The sequence below is a fragment of the Numenius arquata genome, chromosome 3, assembly GCF_964106895.1.
Source record: "Numenius arquata chromosome 3, bNumArq3.hap1.1, whole genome shotgun sequence".
NCBI classification, from domain to species: Eukaryota; Metazoa; Chordata; class Aves; order Charadriiformes; family Scolopacidae; genus Numenius; species Numenius arquata.
The window spans coordinates 26,104,247-26,124,792 of NC_133578.1; the positions used below are offsets into that span (position 1 = coordinate 26,104,247).

The following is a 20,546-nucleotide window of genomic DNA, read 5'->3' on the forward strand; positions in this document are numbered from 1 at the left end:
TGATGATGATTTATAAATTAATCTGCAGTGAAACAGAAACAATAAAATTATTCTAAGTTATATGGAAGATGAAGACTCCTTTTTGGCTGCTCCACCATGATGAGCTTAACACATTGTTTATTCTTCCAAGGGCTGTCCTGTTCCATGAATGGTCTAAAGCTGTGACCTGTGGAAGATAACCTCACTCTGACTCATTGTGTTATTCCTGATTTGCTCATGTTGCCACTCCACTCAAATGTGGATTTCCTCCCATACCTAGATGCTTTTTACATTTACAGTCCCATTTTGTTCTTCTGTTAGCCATTCTTTATAGCTTCATTGGCCTTCCATATAGCTATTTTTTTTCAAGACTACTCCAACTCTTTATAAACTGTTTATCAGGGCATCCACTACTGAGAATCACTTTGTCTAATTTGTGATCTTTGTCTAATTTGTTTTTTCATGGTGCCCACACATGATTTGCTATTAAGTGGTTGACATTTGGTACTAAGAAAACTTCTGTTGTCGTTTTCACAGAATCACAGAATGATAGGGGTTGGAAGGGACCTCTGGAGATCATCTAGTCCAACTCATCTGCCAGAGCAGGTTCACCTAGAGCAGGTTGCACAGGATGGCATCCAGGAGGGTTTTGAATGTCTCCAGAGACAGAGACTCCTCCACCTCTCTGGGCAGCCTGTTCCAGTGCTCTGCCACCCTCAAAGTAAAGAAATTCTTTCTCATGTTTAGATGGAACTTCCTATGTTCAAGTTTGTGCCCGTTACCTCTTGTCCTGTCACTGGGCACCACTGAAAGAAGACTGGCCATATCCTCCTGACACCCATCCTTTAAGTATTTATAAGCATTGGTAAGATGCCCCCTCAGTCTTCTCTTCTCCAGACTGAAAAGATCCAAGTCCCTCAATCTTTCCTCATGCCTCCATAGATCTCCCTAGTTTTAGGGGATAATGCTAATACTAACATACTAACTTTAAGCTAGTTGCACGATTAACTACATATTAAGTACTTGTACCTATTTATTTTAGAATGGTCGGTCATTAACTACCATCAAAAGACCCTCTTGTTAGTATAATATTGAGAACCATCCTTTTGGGGAGCATAAAAATTAGGGAGCCCTCTTTACAGATGTCTTGTTCATGAGTAATGGGGAACAAGGGTGTAATTTTTGCTAGCTCAGCATCTGCTGCGTAAGATGCAAGGAGAGAATTCTCCCATCCAGATTTCGTATTGTACTTGTTACCAGTTTTTTGTTAATAAGATAGCTTTTTTTTGTATTCCTGCAAACATTCTTCAATATGAATGCTAGGTGTATAATGTGTTTAAAACATACTTTTTGTTGTAAGAAAAGCTTCTTGTTTTGTTTCTTAAAAATATATATTTACCAATTAGGTATACCAGTTCTGTATGCAGTTAACTTTGCTCACATAGCTAATCCCAGTGACTAGAGTGGGATTACTCCCTGAAGTAAAATTGATTATAGCATGTGTATATACCTTTGCAGGTTTGGGATTTTAGTATTGCTAAATTGTTTAGAATTAACAGCTTAATTTACAGGCCTTTACTCAAGAGTAATACATGGACTGTCTCTCTGAAGAAAGAGTGCTTTTATGAAGGAAGTTTATTTTGTTTTTAAAAAGCCTATTTAAAGTCTTATGAAAATGGCCTGCAACAACAGGTTAGTTGACCTGTATTCATTAATTTTACAAATGATGTTTTGTACAAAAACTGAATTGTTGGGTTTTTTTTTTCCTTTGGGTAAAAAACCAAATTGTCATTCTCATGACAACATAAAGACCTTCAAAAGAAAAAAAATTACTGAAAAGCAATAAAATGAACTAATGTTGATGATTTCCCTCAAAAGCTCAAAGTTGTGAAGTTCTAAGACTGATTTTTTTTTTTTTTTTGGGGAGGGTGGTGGGGTGGAGTGGGGAGTAGTTTAATAGAGAACTGTGTGGAACAACCTGAAAAGTCATCTTGCTCTACTGAGGCTTTCAGCTCAGAAATGAAACCAGACCCTGAAGACTGGCTTATTACCTTTTCCCTTAAATAAATATTTCTTTATACCCTAACTCGGATTATGACCTCACTTTCTATTGTGTTGAGGGGAGAGTGTGGTTCTGCAGAGCTCATTGTTCCTATTTTAATAATGTATACCTGCATTCATAATCTTGCATATATATATATTTGTACATCTCACTGTATATACTTATATATATATCTGTCCCTATTGGTTAAGCAAGAATATTCTTCCAAACTCTTGTTCACAGGATAGACACACTTCTGTAGAGCACAAAGAGTTTTACATTATACAGATAATGCGTTCTCTGCTTTAACGAAGTTTGTAGTATATATTTTAGCTGTTATATTTGTGTTTATTAATGTGAGAATTTTATAAAATATTACAAAGCAAGGCTTCTCTTACTGTGATCATTGGATAACCCTTCCATTGTCAGTAGCACTGCCACAAGTATCAGCCAGAGGGCCTGGCCATTCTCAGGTGCAGCAACCCTACCAGTGGGAATATTACAGGAGCAAGACACTTCGGCTATTGAACTACAATATCCTGTTCTTCTTCATCATGGTGTCCTGTATCCAATCCTTGATATTTGTATGGTGCCCAGGCTGCTTTCAGGAAAAGTAAAAATGTATATAGATTTAAAAATAATGAAGTGGGTATAGGTGAAGATAGAGGGGAATAAAAAGATAAAGGAGTTTAAAGTTGTTTTCTAAAAGCAGAAAGGTGGCTTTTCTAGTGTTTTAAAGATCTTAAAATGGCTTCAAAATAATGACATTTTGATTAGACATTAAATAGAAGGACTTTGTGATAGGTGTGAAGCTCCTCTGCATTAGACAATTACTTGCTTGACTTTAATGTACCATGATGAATTTTTTTAAAAGTAAAATAAGAGTGAAATTAAGCAGGATGAGGCCACACGCTAGGTATGCAGAAAAGGAAGTAGCTGCTGAAATACTTAGTTTTCATTTGTCCTGCTTTATCTGAGTTTTTGTATTCCTCTGGAAGCCAAGCCTTCAGTAACGTATGGGAGAAGTAATTGGAACTCAGAAAAGTGGTGTGTGGAGAAAATGAACAAATAGGCTCAAGGATGGAAATGCTAGAGCTGTGCATAGGAATATTTACATAAGCAAGCTCACTATAACATACACACTGAAAAGTTTTACCATTGAGATGCATGCATCTTCAATGACCGCAGTTCGTGCACTTCCACTAATGCAAGTGACGTCTTTCAGAATTCATCTTCTAGATGGTCAAGTGACCCCCAGAAGGAGTTTGGGTTTTGTATTTTCTGCCATGCCATAGCATCCTTTTTGTTTTCTTATTCCATAATTGCCTCATGACTCTGAATGGCAATGCTAATAGAATATTTTTTTTGGTAGTCTTAGTGAGTGCACTGCAGTCCAACTCATCTGGAGATAATTTTAGTGAAGTATCTAGCTTTTTTATGTCTCTGGCATACACAACTGAAAACATGTGATATGTCCTCAGAATGTGTAGGCCATAAGAGTTAACAAAATTGAACTCCACTTAAAGATTCTCCCTCTCCCTTCTCTGATCACCTTTCATCTTCCTGTGTCCCATCACCCCTTCCCTTCTCTTTTTCTACTTCCTTCTCTTCTTGCATTCACTGTCAGGAAGGGCCAGCACCGAAGGGCCAGTTCAGCACAACACGACGCCGGCAGAGACTAGCAGCTGCAGTGGCTACAACAGTGAGTGGATTTAAAAATCAAGGGATAGCGCTAAAGATGGGAAGCTGTGTAACTTGAATGTGTAATAAGCTTATGAAAATGTTTCTTGCACTTTTTGGAGGTGTCCATGCTACCCACTTTCAGCTCGAGTTTCTTAGAAGTGGTCAGGCCTTTCACAAATGTATTCCATAAATGTGGGTCTGAGCTTGTTTACATGGTACATATCCCTCCTCCTTTATGCAAGTGCAAGTGATGGTTAGACTCAGGCCCTGCACTATTTGAACATGTCTTTGACGTACTCTGCTGTAATACTATACAAAATGGAAAGCAATGATCACATTCTGTTAAAAGATTCTTGTGACAGTCTGTAGCAAGACAGCAGAACCAAGGAGTTTTGTTACCAACAGCCATGGAATTATAAAATTTCCTGATTTTTTTTTTTTTTAAGTAGTGTAAGGTTAGCCTTTTCATTTGAGACACTTTCTGTTTACATCCCATAATTCCAAAAAGTCATATTACTACCTCTAGCACCTGTATTTAGTTTTGCTAATTTGCTAAGTCTTTGACGCAAAATCTGAAGCTAGTAAATCAACACAGGGACTGGGAATTGGGAGGGGGTAGTGCTGCTTGTGAAATCAAATTAGGGTATCTTCAGCTGCTGCTTTATAAGGAAAGCACTTATTAGGAATGCACGGTATAGACATTAGTACTAATCCATCAACTGATTAGTGTAGTACAACAGCTAGATATAGAAAACTCTGCAGCCAAAGATTGAAGTGAGCTTTAAATGCGTAACCCTTACATATCCCAAGCAGTGAATGTCTTCACCAGGCTAAAGTATTCCAGGGTCTGTTTCTCCAGCCCATTGCTAAAATTCCCTAGATCAGAGATCCCTTCTGCTTAAGCTTTGAGCTCTTGCTACCCGAACCACAAAACTCAGTTACTATTAGGCCTTCATAAAAAGCATGAGAGAAATCAATGATTCCCCAGTTCCCAAATTAACTCATCTAGATTTAATCCCCTGTAATGAGTTAATGCTGAATGCTGTGCTCAATAATTGATTGATATTCTGACCTCATTGGTCTGCCTGCCTAGTGGAGAAATCCACCTGCTTCTCAGCTTACATGGCTGAGCAGCGTCAGTGGGATGCTCTAACCAGGAGGCTCAGCAGTTGCTAAACAGCATTGGCAAGAGCTGTACCAAGGAGTGCTTAAAAGGAGCAAATACAGCTGGACTTAGATTGCAAGGCAGTAGGAGTCCAGGGAATCGCTGAGTTGTTACCTGCAGTTAAAGTGAGTTAAAGACCTGTTGAGGGAGGTCTTGGAGGAGCTGGAAAAAGTGCAGGAGGAAGGAAAACTAGAGGCACCAAAATGACTCTGCAGCTGTTGCAGTGGTTGTGGCAATGGCCCATTCTTCCTGGCTGATGTAGCAAAGTGCTTGTGTCTCCTAGACAGTGAAGCTGTGTGTATAGGCTGAGGGTGCAGAATTACAGCAGTTAAATGCATGGCAGAAAGAGGTTTTCCTTACAACCCGCTCTATTGGGAGCAGTCTGTCCTATATGAACACGCAATTCTGAAGAAGGTGATGGATGAGTTGGTATTACGCCCCCGGCATAAAGCAGAAAGTCAGGACAAGGTACATCTGAGGTCACGTCTAGAAGAGTGTGTGTATGGAGAAAACCAGAGTGATGCATCAAGAAGCTAAATATTTTTTAAAAACCCTCCAAAACAGCAACAAAAAAAACCAACCAACTGAAAAAAGAATGGGTAATAAAATCAGAATCAAGTCACTGTGGTTAAAGAGAGAAACCACAGCAGTGAAAGGAAAAAAGGGGAAGAGAAGTATGTTGTCAATGTTTCTTGGACTGTTGCCTATTCAAGAGAATTAAAGAATTTTTTCAATGTGAATTTTTTCATCCGTTGCGGAAAGTAGCTTGGAAACTTTGCTAAAAGATGCATATGAGGAGAGTTTATGTCAGTCAACAGTTTAGTATTTTCGGTTCTTGTATGTAAAGCAGTCAGCAAAGCAGCTACTTGTCTCTGTCATGTGAATGTATATTTCTTGCAAGCAGTGTGACATTCAATGCTGTTTCTAGGACATACTTTAAAATGTTATTTTTCCAATAAGGCTCACTGCAGAAACATTGCTTTTCAACCGGGCCAGCTGAGGTTTGAAGCAGAGATGATGGATGTAAAGCAGGTCTCTCAGGTTCATCACAGTGACTAAAGAGCCCCCTCTGCATGTGGGCAGCCTGCCTGCAGCTCTGCTGGTCTGTGTGGGGCTGAGGCAGCCTGCCCCATCACCATGGGCACTAGGGGCTGTAGAGACTCTTCCTTAAGCTCTTGCATTATAACTGGGATCAACTTTCTTTCCTGCCTTCTGGATGTGCTTGAGGGTTGGGTACGTGCTCCCTGCACACATAGCTATCACGTAGCCGCCTACTCTGCCCTCCTGAAGCCACTTGGGGCAATTGAACTTTTGCAGTGCTTCCAGTCAGAAAGTTCTGGGAACATGCTACATACAGTCACATTAGTCAATTAACCTAGTTTTGTTGGGCTGTGGAGAGGGGCACTCTGGTACTTGTTAAGAAGATAATGGGATAAATATCCAGTACGAACAGAAGGAATTTATTCTATATCTCCTGTTAAATGAGGTCATCTTGATGAGGCTAAGATGAGGTCCATAAAAAGTACCTACTGTGTTGATATAGCTGGAAATCAAAATGATAGAAGGGAACAAAATTTATACTGGGTAGGTCCATTAGAGCTATTATTTTGGGGGCTATATGTTGGAAATTGAGGAAAAACAAGATGGAAAATGGTATTTGCAGAATGTGCTCATGAGTGGAATGAGATGTGATGAATAGATCCAACAGGATTTTGAGGGTTTCATTAGGGAATCAGAAATCTGAAATATATATTGATGACAACTTTTACAGGAAGGATTTGATAAAATCAAATAACAAGGTACCAATTTCAAATACTGACGGTAGTATAGAACTTATCTGTTGATAAAAATTCTTAGTAATATGACTTTTTATGTTATCTGCTTCTCTTTATCATGCCTCGGAAGACATGTTTTATATTTTGGCACCATTTTTCATATTTGAATAGTTACATTGGGCTGCAGTGTGGAAATTCTTGATTTATGCATTTGATCAATATAATGAAATAAATTAGTTTTAATGTGTTCAATGTGTTTAATAATGCTTAATATTTAAGTAACAAAGTGTAGTTCTGCATGCCTTTCCTTTGCATTTAAATTTGAAAATTGGGTTCTTAGCCTGATTTTTATACAAATGTGTGTAAATGGTAAAATAAAAGTAAAATACAACATACACTCACACGCACATCACATATAACAGGGTAGCCATGCACTGCGTATGTAGCATATAGGTAACTGTTCAGTACATGATATGTGTGTGTATAACTTATAAAGATTTGCATGTATATTTTTATTACTTTACCTGAAAGGTATAAAAGGAGAAAGAGAAGTGGAAGTGATAATACACTAAATTCTTTGCTCCATCTTACTAAACTGTATCTCTGCATTTATTTATGGTTCATGTACTTTAAATGAAGATCAGGTGGTGGTTTGGTTTCTTTTTTTTTGGTTGTTGTTTATTTGTTTAGTTAGAGTATAGAAAGTTTATATGTTTTTCCCTCTTCACAGTTGCAATGAGTTTCAACTCAAGATTTATGACTAGTTTTGAAAAACTTCAATGATATACTTGATTATATAATATCCTATTTCTAGATCTGTGGAGGAACTTGCATACTTCAAATGTTGGTATTGTAACATCAGAGTTCTACTACGTGTAGTCTTAAATGTCCAAATATAAAGCACCATGGTTCAATCTGCCAGTCATCTTTTAAGCATTAGAAAACGGTCCATTTTTGTAAAGGTTAAAATTGAAATGCTCCATCATTAGCTGTTAGCTATGTATTTAAGGCCTTTTTTCTGTCTGTTTCAGTGAATAATTTCAAGAGAATTCTGCATCAGCTGTGCTGAGATTTAAGAAAGTAAAAAGTTACATGTTCACTCTTCCTACATTCTTCACACTGTGAACCAAGTCTTTTGTTTTCAGAAGAAGTTTGTGTTTTCTTCAACAGAGTCAAAAGGTTGGTTGCAGCTTATACAATATTTCGTCACTGTTTCTTGCTGTAGGTCCCTTTCAGTGCTACGATGTCACCCGTTCGACTGCATTCGTCCAATCCCAACCTTTGTGCAGACATTGAGTTTCAGACTCCCCCAAGCCATGTAACAGACCCTCTGGAGTGCTCCACTGAGTACATGAAACTTCAAGAAGAATTCTGCCTGATGGCACAAAAAGGTAACTGGAAATATCAAGCCTTGCCTTTATTGTGCTACTCTCTTGTATTTATTGCACTTCTCGGTTGTATTTCTTTATTGCCTTCACTTAGTTATGGCCAAGGCATTCATCTGCATTAGATGATATTGTATAAGAAATTTTAGCTGGTCAGGTGTCTTACATAAAGATGATATGTATTATCCTTCTTACATTTTCCATAGAAGTCATGAATATAGAGATAGAGAGAGGTAAAATGTCTGATAAGAGATTTTTTTAGGAGTGTTCTGAACTACTTTCTGCATCTTGTAAATACATGTCCGAATTTGCAAACATTTTGTTTCTCAATGAAATGTTTTATTTCTCCCCAAAGATGAATCAGAATGTCACTGCTACATATAATGTTGTGCAATTCATTTTTGACAATGTTTTCCATGTGCATGAAACAACAGAAGAGGAGCTTATTACTAGAATGTACTTTAGAAATGTCATTTTATTGCCAACAAATGAATGATCCTACAGACTGAAAATACTATTTTAAAAGGGTTTGTTATCAGTTTGCTATCTGTTATATGACAAACATAGGAAAACACATGAAATTGATATCTTAAAAATGATAAAAACCTGTTTAAAGGCCAAGTAATCCCCTTTAATAGTGCAATATTAAGTCTCAGCAGAACTGATTTTTTTTGTTACTCTGGAAAGAAAAATTAAAAATCAGAAAGAAAAGACACACGTTGGACACAGGTTTTCCAAATATGCACCTTGCCATACATTCAGCCCCAAGAATATGCTCAAATGACATATGTGTGAACATACAGTATGCACATTACAACCTCAAGATGTGTTTGTACTTAATTTGGCATGGATTACTTGAAGTTCAGCTCTTTACCTCTAATTTTCATAATTGTGGGATGGAAAACTCGCTCTCTGTCTTTATTGCTGAAATATTGTCGTAGATGTCAATGTGCAGTTCTGTAGCTGAGAAAACACTTTTTTTCTTTTTTTCTTTTTGCTTAGTGCATTCTCTTTTGAAGTCTGCCTTTAACAGCATAGCTATAGAGAAGGAGAAGCTTAAGCAGATTGTTTCAGAGCAGGATCTTACAGGCCACAATGCTCAAATAGCACACCTCAGACAGTCCCTCTCTCAGGTATGTTCTTGATTTGGTTTCACACCCATCTAGCTTGCCAGATAGACTATTTCTTTTGTATTTTGGCCATTTCCTGAGGTAGAAGGAGCAAAGAAAAAGCCAAGTTCTTGACCAGAACTATGATATATGTTCTGTTATGACATAGGTCTAACCTCAATGCATGTGGAGCTGAAGGAGATCATTTGTTTGTGTAAGCATGTATCTGTTATGGTTTTCCAAAGTAAAGAAAAAAGATTAAATGTTTTTATACAAATGTTAGATATCTTTCCTGGAGCTGTTTCCAGCACAGCCAAGGATATATTCTTGTTTTCTTAATTTTTTAATTTTGACTGTATACTTTCAGATTAATTTTTTTTTATATATCCATGTCTCTAACTGCAAAAGATATCATGGATTACAGGATAATCATGGGTAAATTAGATTTTCAGATACATATCTGTTACTGTCCAGCGTCTCTCCCCTGAAGCCAAAGGAAAAATTGTCATTGGCTTTAGTGGGGAAGAAGAGGTAAAGCAACAGTAAGTTCTCAGGTTGCTCAAATTTTTTAATTCCATGTCAAGGAAACATAAAAGGTTTTACTCTGAAGAATGGATTGGTGTGGAGTAGTGCATCTGCAAGAAATGTGAGCAGAGTTTTAAAGGCAAACAGAATTTCACCCAAATGTGTGTATAATTTCATACATTGTTACTGGGTTGGAGGTTTTTGCTATGAGACTAAAATTGATGCACATTTCTATAGACAGAGACGCATATCATGTTACGCAGATTGATTACTGTGTATTGTAACAAAGAAAGGTTAAGGACAAGAGATAAGGGTTACCGTTTCTGGTTATTGACACAAATTTAGCCAAGACCTGTGGAGACATATTGGCAACTTGTATGAAATATGTGATCATGTTTGCTTCTTGTTCTTGGCCTCCAGGGTCAATTTAAATGTCCGTGTCACATGTTAGTTCATAGTCTTGATGGGGAACAAGTGGACCTTTGTCAGATGACTGGGTTTGACCAGTCTCATGACCAGGTTTGAGCAGTTTAAGAAGCTACTGCCAGGCTGCTGTTGGTTATCACCGGATTCCCTTCCTGGTAGATGGCAACTGTGAACACGCCCAGACCATTTCAGAACAAAGCAAAATGGGGTAATTTAAACTGTTTAGTGATAGTTTAAACTAACCTATTTTACTTTGGACCTACTTTGTTTCAGTGCATCCATGCAATCTATTCCTGAGTTTGCACTAGGGAGAGGCAGAAGATTCTTGCTCTGTTATAACAGTAATTTTCTACTAAGACAGTTATGTCTGTTGTTCTTTTCTATAATCCTCAGTTCTGGGGATATATTAGGGTTAAGTCAGTTCATGTTCTGTAGGTACGTAACAATATACTTTTTCTGGATTTCAGAATCTTGCATGTGAGTCTTTCTAGATAACAGACAATGTGTATATATGCACCCAAATTTATAATCTAGATTGGGCTTTAAAAAAGGAGAAAAATCAGCAGATACCAGACACCAGTTGAATTCTATTGGTATTTGTGACACTCTAATGAATCAGTAGTTTGAAATGAGTACACACGCATGCAAATATATCAAATTGATCTGGATGGGCAAACACCCAATAACACTAGCAATTATGTTGCTTTTGCTGGAAAGGAAGCTATTTCCTTCTGCAGACTCTGAGTGCTGTTAAACTTGGTTCAGAAAGGGCTGTGTAGTTGTAAACCAAGAATTGCCTCTTTGGGCATTTTGCAGGTGGTTCCTGTTTGTTCTGCAGTTTCATTCTTTTTTGCTGCATCCACTCCCTGTTTCCATAATGTTCATAACCCACCAGTTTACCTGCCAAAGAGCTATCTAAAGAATTAAGGTAGAATGCCGTTGTTACGTTCTGGGAGAATATTTGCCCCCCCGCCCTTGAAAATCACTGAAGGCAAACCAACCAAAACACTAAATCATGTGATCTCTTAGGATATTTTTTTTTCCTGTTTAACGCTTACTTTTTAATTTTAAATGAAATGTGCAATTTTTATTTTAAGGCTCTCAACCAGAATGCTGAACTAAGGAGTCGCTTGAACAGAATACATTCAGAATCTGTTATTTGTGATCAGGTTGTCAGTGTAAATATTATCCCTAGTCCTGATGAGGTAAGACTTTGGCCTTTAATGGATTTAGAGTACAATCAAACCTTGCTAATTCTCACTAGTAGCTGAAATGCACCTGTCAAATTACAGAATTTTTCAGATTGGCAAGTGTTCATTTACAGAAAAAGTAAGATTATATTTTCCCTACATAAAATAAAGTGTCTGTCTTTTATTTTGCATATGTCAGATCTCATGAAAGAGTTCAGTTTGGTCTCTGCAGAGAAACAGATAAGGACTCCAGTTTTGGAATATCAATTGTGGGCTGTGGGAATTAGTGAGGTTTTACTGTATTTGATTGTAGCACACAGTAGCTAACCAATTCTGTATCTTAGTTTCTTGCCAAATCAACAGAACAGTTTAGTATTTAATGGCCTGATCCTGCAAGTTCTTAAAGGGCCTAATATTTAATATCTTGAGTGGCACTGCTGAAATCAAAAGGTGATGCTGAACCAATCACTATACTAATATCATCTTTGCAACATCTAGTCTTTGTTGTTCTGCTTTCCTCAGTAGTCAGCTTCCCTCATGAGAAGGACAAATCTGAATTTGCAAGCTATAATATGTTACAATTAATAGGGTCACTTTGACAACTGTTCTGTTTTCATTTTACCAAAATATTTTTCATTTTTCATTTCCACTACTTTTTTCCTATGCATATGCCATTTCATTTAACATACTCATCTCCTAATTATTTCTTCCAACAAGAAAGGAAGGTGAAAAGGTTTACAATTACTTTTTTTTATTTGCTTTTTGAAAACATCCAAACAATTTTTCTAAGAGTCTAGCATGTTGGAGACTAGCAACAGAAGATAGAGGTGAAGCAGTGCCACAGCACAGCAATCTGCAGTGAAGTTCTGAGCAATGACCATCTCTTCTGTTTTGTATTTTCTTGTGTCTGGGTTCTTTTCATATGTACATTGTTATTTTGGTACAAGTGTGTCTGACTGAAGGAGTTTTTCAAAGAGATTCCCAGATCTCTCATTCATTTCTTCTCTTGATTGCTTTATATATATAATCTTGCAGTGTGTAGATAATGCTTGTGTGAGCATCTTTTTCAGGTAGAGGCATGTGTATTTTTCCAAGTTCCTCTAGCTTATACAAAACCTTAAAATTTTATCATTTAATGTAAAGATAACAGTGAAATGAGCTTTTATTTCCATTATAATTCATCAAACATCATGAACCATCTACGAGCTTATTAGCCCCAGTGAAAAAGGAATGGTGTTTGACCTCTTGGCTTGTTTAGGATTTTTTTTGTTGTTAGTGCATTTTGAGGCGACTACATAAAATAACTCTATAGGATTAAGATGTCAACAAAACCATTTGCAGGACTTCTGTAATAAGATTAATGGGTATGGAGTTGTAATCTGAAGAGTTAACTGTGTTTAGAAGGGTTTCAGTAGTTTCATCTGTGTTATGAAGCAACATGCTGTATAAATTAGGGATTAAGTCAGAAGCCTGTGTCCCTCCATAGCAGCAGCTCCTTTGGTGGAATGGTACAGGGAGAGGATCTTAATTTGTCTTCCCTCCTTCTTAAGGCTACAGCCTGCAGCTTAATACATTGAAACCTGGTGTTCCTCCCATCAATAGCAAGAAGAGAAAGATATGTTCCACTATTTAAATTAGCTTGCCCTCTACTGATAAACACATAATATTATAATTTTGAACCCTTGCCTTTACTGTTAAATTCTCTTTATAATAAACCATGGAGAGTCCATTCCCTTTATTAGTATTGAGTATGGCAAAACTCGAATGAGATTTGGACTACAAACATGGAATAAAAGCACATAAATATATACTATAGCCATCCTCCTGAATATTCAAACATCTGTTACTAAACTGGTTCACAAGTGCATTTATTTTGAAAGTAACTTGTAACTTCCTGACCTTATAAAGCTTTATATTTGAGTTTCAGTTATATCAAAGCTAGCTCCCAGTGATGTAATTTATGAACAGGTGTCTTTTCATGTGAATTTTGTGGTTGAACTGTCTGATGCAATCCAGCTATTGTCCACAAAATCATTCCTCTGGATACAGAACTAGATCTCTGATTATTCGTGCTGCTAAAACTTAGCAGTTGATGCTGAGCAGGCCTCAAATGAAGACATGTATTTCACTTCTCAAAACACACTTTATTTTGTAACTGTCAAAGTCTCATCTGCTAAGTATGCACAAAGCCCTACTGAAATGCTGGTTTTACTATCTGTGCTTATAACTTGGCATAGAAAAATTATTCAGGTGATTTACCCCTTCTATGCATATTTCTTTTATATTAGAAATAATACTTTTGTATTTCTGTGATTTATTTACAGACAGGTGAACAAATTCATGTCAGTTTGCCACTGTCTCAGCAAGTTTCTAATGAGAGCAGGCTCTCTATGTCTGAATCGGTTTCAGAGTTCTTTGATGCACAGGAAGTGCTTCTATCTGCCAGCTCGTCAGAAAACGAGGTAGGCTATGACAGCATGCTGCAGCTTTGCTGTTGGGCAGATTTAGGTATTGCTACCACTAGTGAATGTTTTCGGGTGGTTTGATTTTTTTGGGGTTTTTTTTTGTTGTTGTTGGTTTTTTTTTTTTAATAATACTACTTAGAATAAAAAGGTATCAGATTGTGTAAGATGTAGACAAATGAACCTGAGACTCCTTTGTGATGGGGTGTAGAAGTTCCCTGAAGTGTGAAACTGAGTTGAAAGTTGTTTGTATCAGTAGCTTATGTTCAGTACAAGTACTTGCTAGACTATGGCAGTCTCAGATAAGGATGACATAGGAGCAGTTACGTCTGACTATGCAGTCAACTAATTTAGACTTTAAAATATTCTTAAAAAAACCAGTCTTTTACTATACGTATAAAGTTATTCTCTGTAATCAGACAAGTAGGCAAAAGCCTGAAAAATTGGCTCACGTGGGCTCAAAGTTGAAGCAGTCAGGTACAGTTCAGGCTCCTGAGTCATGTTGCTGTCCACAGCTTTCCTGTGGTATCCTGAATAAATTCTTCAGTTTTAAATATTTATTTTTTAAAATGTCTTTTTATGAAACCACAGTAGTGCTGTGCCCTACCACAACTCTTCTGTAAGAGGAAATAGGAGTGTGCCACCGTTGCTCACATGCCATGAGTTGGCAAAGCCACAGCTAGAGTTCTTCATCTAAAGAATGGAATGGTTCCTTGCCTTATTGCTTGTGGCAGATGTAAAGTACATGTTATCTTAATAGTCTGGATTGTCTATATCAGCATGGAAAATTGGTGTGGCTGTATGGTATAAACAAAGTGGAAACTTTACAAAATCACCCCCAAATGGTATAGGCCTTATAATAAATGCTCTGTCATGAATAAACACTGTAAAATATTTTAAAAGTAATATTTCTGGAAAAAAATATTTTTTGTAAAAAAATTTTATTAAAAATAGTCTTAACACTGATGTATTCTTGTTTTGCAAAATAAATCAATTTCCATATAATTTTTTGCTGAAACACAAGTTGTGTTTTATTGTTTTGTTCTGTATAAAGAGCACAAATCTCTTCTCACCTCCCATCCCCAGTGTTATGCTGTCAATTTTTACTCATCTCTGATCTTATTTGAAGTTACCCTTTTGCAAATGTAATATCTGTGTTTGCCTTCATAATAAGGAATTCAGAAACATAAGGAGACCATACCATTTTTTTTGACACTTTTTGTGCATTGGCAGTATGGGCTGATTGAAACATCCAGTTGATTTTAGCTAAAAGCTCTAATTGGGTAGAAATGATTTTTTTGAATATTTGTGTTTCATTTAATTGCTTTGTCTAATTTTTTAGTATATTTTATATATATTTGTCTTAATTGATATTTTATTTATGTTTTAGGCTTCTGATGATGAGTCTTATATCAGTGATGTGAGTGATAATATATCTGAGGACAACACCAGTGTTGCAGACAACATTTCTCGGCAAAGTATACAGCTGTGTTTTAAACTTTGGGAAATTACATTGGTTATGTTCATGTACCAGATTTACTGCATGTCTGTACAAGACCAGCTCAGCTGAAATCAGTGAAATTGGGCTTGCTTGTTCTGGTGGTGATTTGGTTCAATGGATAAGTCAGTTTTTCTTAATCTCGTGCTCTCTAATAATAATAGTTTTTTCCCTTCCCAGTTCTCAATGGTGAGCTAACAGGAGGCGCATTCAGGAATGGACGGAGAACTTGTCTCCCAGCTCCCAGCCCTGACACCAGTAATATCAATCTGTGGAATATTTTGCGAAATAACATTGGCAAAGATCTTTCCAAAGTATCCATGCCAGTTGAGCTAAATGAACCTCTGAATACCTTGCAACATCTTTGTGAAGAGCTGGAATACAGTGAACTCTTGGACAAGGCTGCTGAAACAGATGATCCTTATGAACGCATGGTAATAAATTGAGTGTAGCACTTCTTATGTCTGTATTAAAAAGGGGAACTGTTGAGTGAAGGTCTATGCAGGCTCTGTAGGACTCTGCCTCCTTTGCTGAAAAGCTTGGAAGGTGGGAATTGAAGAAGTCAGGAGAGTACAGGAAGGAAAAGCGGTGCAACCAAAAGCTTCCTTGGAAACCTGGATTTGATCCCCTTCTCTGGTACAGATATCTCTGAAATGTCTCTGTAGTGTCTTATAGTTAAATTTAAGGAAAAAGGTTTTGGAAGAATGAAGGTTTTTACTGTTGAAGAAATGCTCGTGAAAAGAGTGTAAATTCTGTTGATGCTGCATTTATGAATGACATGAAATAAATAAAGCAGGGAGCACCCATTACACAGTGGGAAAAAAAACAAAACATGTAAAAGCTCATGTGAGTGTCATGTCCTTGCAACCATGAAGAGCATGGTAGCTCCTCATGGAGGAGGTTAAGGTTCACCCCACTCTTAGCAGAACCTTAACTGTGCATTAAGGACATCCTAAGTGAGAACTGTTTACGTTTGACACTAAAATAAAATAGTTCTCTTAGGAAAATGGTATATGATCTTGTCATTAGAATTTATAATATAGTATTTATTCACAGGGGCCATAAACTAGAGCTGGGTCTGTGTTTTAGATCATTAGTGATAAGCCTATTTAAAGGTAGAAAAACAATATCTTGTGCAGACTTATTTTAGGGGACTGTTGAAAGAGACTGACTGAGGCCATGAAGAAAAACAAATTAAATCAACAAAAGAAATACAGTTTATACTGGTTCTGGCTGGGATGTATGGCATCACTCTCAGCCATGCTTCATCAATCCAGATTTCAGTCTTGAGTGGAGCGAGTTGTGTGATACCACATAGTTATGGCATATACACAAAAACCTCTGCCTATTCTCACTTACGTTCTTGTCTGCATTTTCACAGGTTCTCATAGCTGCTTTTGCAGCGTCAGGCTATGCCTCTACATACTTCAGAGCAGGAAGCAAGCCATTTAACCCAGTGCTCGGTGAAACTTATGAATGTATTAGAGAAGATAAAGGATTTCGATTTTTCTCAGAGCAGGTAAAGCTTATTTCTAGATAGACACTCATGTTTAGATTTAGATTTTGGTTTCTTTCTTTTATAAAGTAATATTGTTTTTTCTTTCTATGCTTTCTTACTAGTAAAGAAAGGTTCTTAGTATAACTTCATTAAATGCTAGAAGGTACGTATTTTTATAGTAATCACAAGGCAGTGTTTTAAGTACATAGCATTTTAAGCACAAACTTGAGTTGAATTTGTTTTTATAGCAACATAGGCTAAATAATAGTGTGAGCTATTTAGTATTTTCATATTGCAGTAACAATTATATGGTCTTAGAAATGAAAATGAATTGTTTTTAACTCATCCAAACTGTTTTCCAGGTTAGCCACCATCCTCCCATTTCGGCCTGTCACTGTGAATCGAAGAACTTTGTGTTTTGGCAAGGTATACTTTTTTAATTCAAAAGCATAAACTTTTTTTATTAGAAAGCAAAAACTTTGTACAAGCTGAGCTTTGCATTTGGAACTTACTCAAAATTTATATGCTTATTATTTTTGTAGTAACTTATTAAAAACTGATGCTTTGAATTATTTCACTCCAAATTCTCATTCTTAAGAGTATGCAGACATGTTACAACTTCCCTTGTCACTTGCAATCTGTTTATACTTTTCTGCTAAAAAGCTTTTTACTAAGAATATTATAATTTCTTACAAACACAAGCAGTTCTTTTTACACAGTTGAACAAGCAGCTCTTTATTTCTTTGTATCTACTGGCATATGCATTTAATTTGTATTGAATGTTTTCATGAGAGCTTTGAAAATAATGTAGCACAGGCATGACTCCTAGAAGAAAATAAAACTTATCTTTAGTTTTTCTTAGCTAATGTCATTTTTTAGTATTTTTTTTCTTTTGTATTTTCATGGCAACCTCATACTGTCCTGTTTTAACCAGATGGTCTAGCATAGACCACCTCGCGTGCTATGCAGGTCACTGCAAGACTGGTCTTTTCAGTTTTGTAAATCTTTCGCTATTATATTCAGATATCAGGTGGAAAAACAAATTCTGGGGGAAATCAATGGAAATTCTGCCGGTTGGAACCTTGAATGTGACTCTTCCAAAGTAAGCCACTGTCCTATTTCCTTTTGTTTTCAGTCTTTGCTGCAATCTATCTGTGAATGGATTGGGGGAAGTGTACACAGACAACACATGAATTGTGCTGCTGAGAGTCAGTGCCTAGCTCAAATCTCTCCCTAGTGTACAGGTGGGGATACTGAAGCATTTTGAGCCTGAAGATCCATTTGAGGTTTTGGAGGAAAAATATAAAAACTCTCTAGGAAATGATAGACAGAGGGGGATAGAAACGTTTTAGGGGAGAGAACCCAAGTTTTACATGTACAGTAGTGATCAAATGTTCAGAACAAGGCTAGAATATAGGACTGTCAGCAGCTAGCACTGTCCTTTCTAAGGCTCTCAATACTGCTAAGTGTTCCCTCAGAACAACCACTAGTAACAATGTAACATCATTTTTCAAAACATACATGAGTCAAAACATGTTCTTCAGGTGTTGACAGAGTAGTGAGAAGTTTCACCATGGGTAAGGCTAGTTGCAAGTTGTAAATCCTGGGAATCTGCAAGGAGAGGATACTTGAGACATCTGCTGGTTTTGCAGTATTTGCAATTTTGCAGTACTATTCCTGCTCCTGTACTTTGCAGCCAGCCTTTCTTTCTGCCTCTAACAGTATGGCATCACTCCACTTCACCTCTTTATCCATCCCATGAAATTGAAGTAAGTGCACTCAGGAGGATCTTTGTCTTCTTTCTTCATGCTTGCCCCTCAGCTCTGAAGGAGAATGTGCTTTGTGCAATACAATTCCCTCATTTTATTTCCTTGTTTGACAATAGAGATGCGGTGACTCTGAGTAGTTGTTACAGAGGGAAAAGGATGATGTGCCAGTGAGCTCCTGCTTCCTACTGCCTTCCTGTTATCTCCTTTCCATATTTGTTTTATTCTATTTGTAATTTATATTACATTGTTTTCTTATAGCCTCAGTTCAGCCTTATGTTGATCTTTGATTCACTGTCCTGTCCCTAAAGGATTTGTGGCCAAAGCACTTATTGCTTTGAGGATAGTGAATATGTTCTGCAGGGCTTCAGTGGTTCATAATGTCTTGATTTGTGGTTCATAGCACCATTCTTCAGTTCTCTGTGCTAGAGCTTAGGTGAGAGCCTAAGGAGGCTCTAGTAATGGAGGACTAGTAATGTACCCGGAACCAGTGCTTTATTAAAGTAAGCTATTGTCTCAGAAGTTTTTGAGGAGTATGATCTTGTATTTATCATAATGGAGCTATGTTTTACTTTTTTTGTCCATAGTGATCGTGATTAATATATGTTACCAACTACTTGCTAATCTATTCTTAGGTATGGAGACTACTATGTCTGGAACAAAGTCACTACTTGCATACATAATATTCTTAGTGGCAGACGGTGGATAGAACACTATGGAGAGATAACTATCAGAAACACAAAAAGCAGTGTTTGTATTTGTAAACTCACATTTGTCAAGGTAATATATGTATTGTAATACATATCATATATTCATAAAACTGCATAGTTTAAGCATACATCAAGCCATTTCTTCAGTATTTCTGAAATCTACTTTCCACATTTTGTCTTATCAACATTTGTAAATTATCAAATGAGAGTGCTATGTCAAGTAGTATGACTCTATTCCATCAACCATTTGATATCAGTGTGTTGAATTGCTGTATAGCTGTGTGCTATACTGTTGTTGGGTTTAAGTTAAAAATGAGATGTCAAAATTTCTTTTCTATTACCACAATGAAAATGCAAAGTCACTGTAGACTTCTGTGCCATTTTACTTTTGCCTTTACTAGAATTTGGCAGTCAGTATTTTATCTCTTTAGATTAAATAATGCTACTTTGATTCATAGTATTTGAATATCTAGGCAAAACAGATCACTGTTATTGTTACTGTCAATTATTTTCACTAAAAATAAGTTTGTCTTCATATTGCAACAAAATACATCAATACCATTGCAGCACTAGCAATGGTGCGTTCCTGTAAATATGAAATTCATGTTTTGATGGATATTCTGAGAAGAGGCAACTGCCTCAGTAGGTGAAAGTGTAAGAGAGAAATGTGTCTAAGAAAAGCAAAACAGAGAAGAGAAACAAAAGGCAACAAATAACAAGTAATACTGGCTGAACAGCTTCCCTGCTGCAAGCAGTAGTGTGCAGCACCCATCGAAGGATTCCCTTATGTGCACAGATATATTCAGTTAGCTGACTCTGATCTTGCAACTTTCAAAGTGTCATTTTTGCTGAATTGTGTGGGATTTGGGTTAATGAACAACAATATAGTTCCCAGATGTGACGACAATTTAAATACCTTTTTACCAAAACCACATATCAAATTATTCAGGTTTCTCATATAATAAATCAATTAATATTCAGATCATCTGAATTTCAGATTCTGATATTCTTGGTTCCAGGTGAGCTGTTTTGGTACAAAATTTGGACAGTTAGTGCCACATATTAAGATTCATGCAGTATGTATGGTACAATGGGTAAAGTGAAAACCAGTGTGAACTAGTAATTCTTCGTTAAACTTGCAGGTGAACTACTGGAATTCAAATGTAAATGAGGTCCAGGGTGTTGTGATAGATCAAGAAGGGAAGGTGGTTCATCGCCTTTTTGGAAAGTGGCATGAAGGCCTTTATTGTGGGGTTGCACCTTCAGCCAAATGCATATGGAGGCCAGGTAAGAAACTTGTAAGAAACTCTGGCAGACACAGTAGTGTAACCCTA

At 36.9% G+C, this 20,546-nt stretch overlaps 1 protein-coding gene across 4 annotated transcripts in view; it reads left to right on the forward strand.

Moving 5' to 3' along the window:
* Nucleotides 1–20,546, forward strand: part of OSBPL6 (oxysterol binding protein like 6) — a 50,237-nt gene that overhangs the window by 26,446 nt on the left and 3,245 nt on the right. For 2 of the 4 annotated variants that reach the window (XM_074144705.1, XM_074144704.1), the window contains 11 exons: nt 7,869–8,034; nt 9,031–9,161; nt 11,186–11,293; nt 13,603–13,740; nt 15,131–15,218; nt 15,419–15,672; nt 16,620–16,757; nt 17,099–17,162; nt 17,760–17,838; nt 19,138–19,282; nt 20,355–20,499. In XM_074144705.1, coding sequence (XP_074000806.1) covers nt 7,869–8,034; nt 9,031–9,161; nt 11,186–11,293; nt 13,603–13,740; nt 15,131–15,218; nt 15,419–15,672; nt 16,620–16,757; nt 17,099–17,162; nt 17,760–17,838; nt 19,138–19,282; nt 20,355–20,499 — 1,456 coding nt within the window. Of the gene's footprint in view, nt 1–3,647; nt 3,723–7,868; nt 8,035–9,030; nt 9,162–11,185; nt 11,294–13,602; nt 13,741–15,130; nt 15,219–15,418; nt 15,673–16,619; nt 16,758–17,098; nt 17,163–17,759; nt 17,839–19,137; nt 19,283–20,354; nt 20,500–20,546 lie in introns of all 4 variants that reach the window. The other 2 variants (XM_074144703.1, XM_074144706.1) reach the window with 2 other exon arrangements.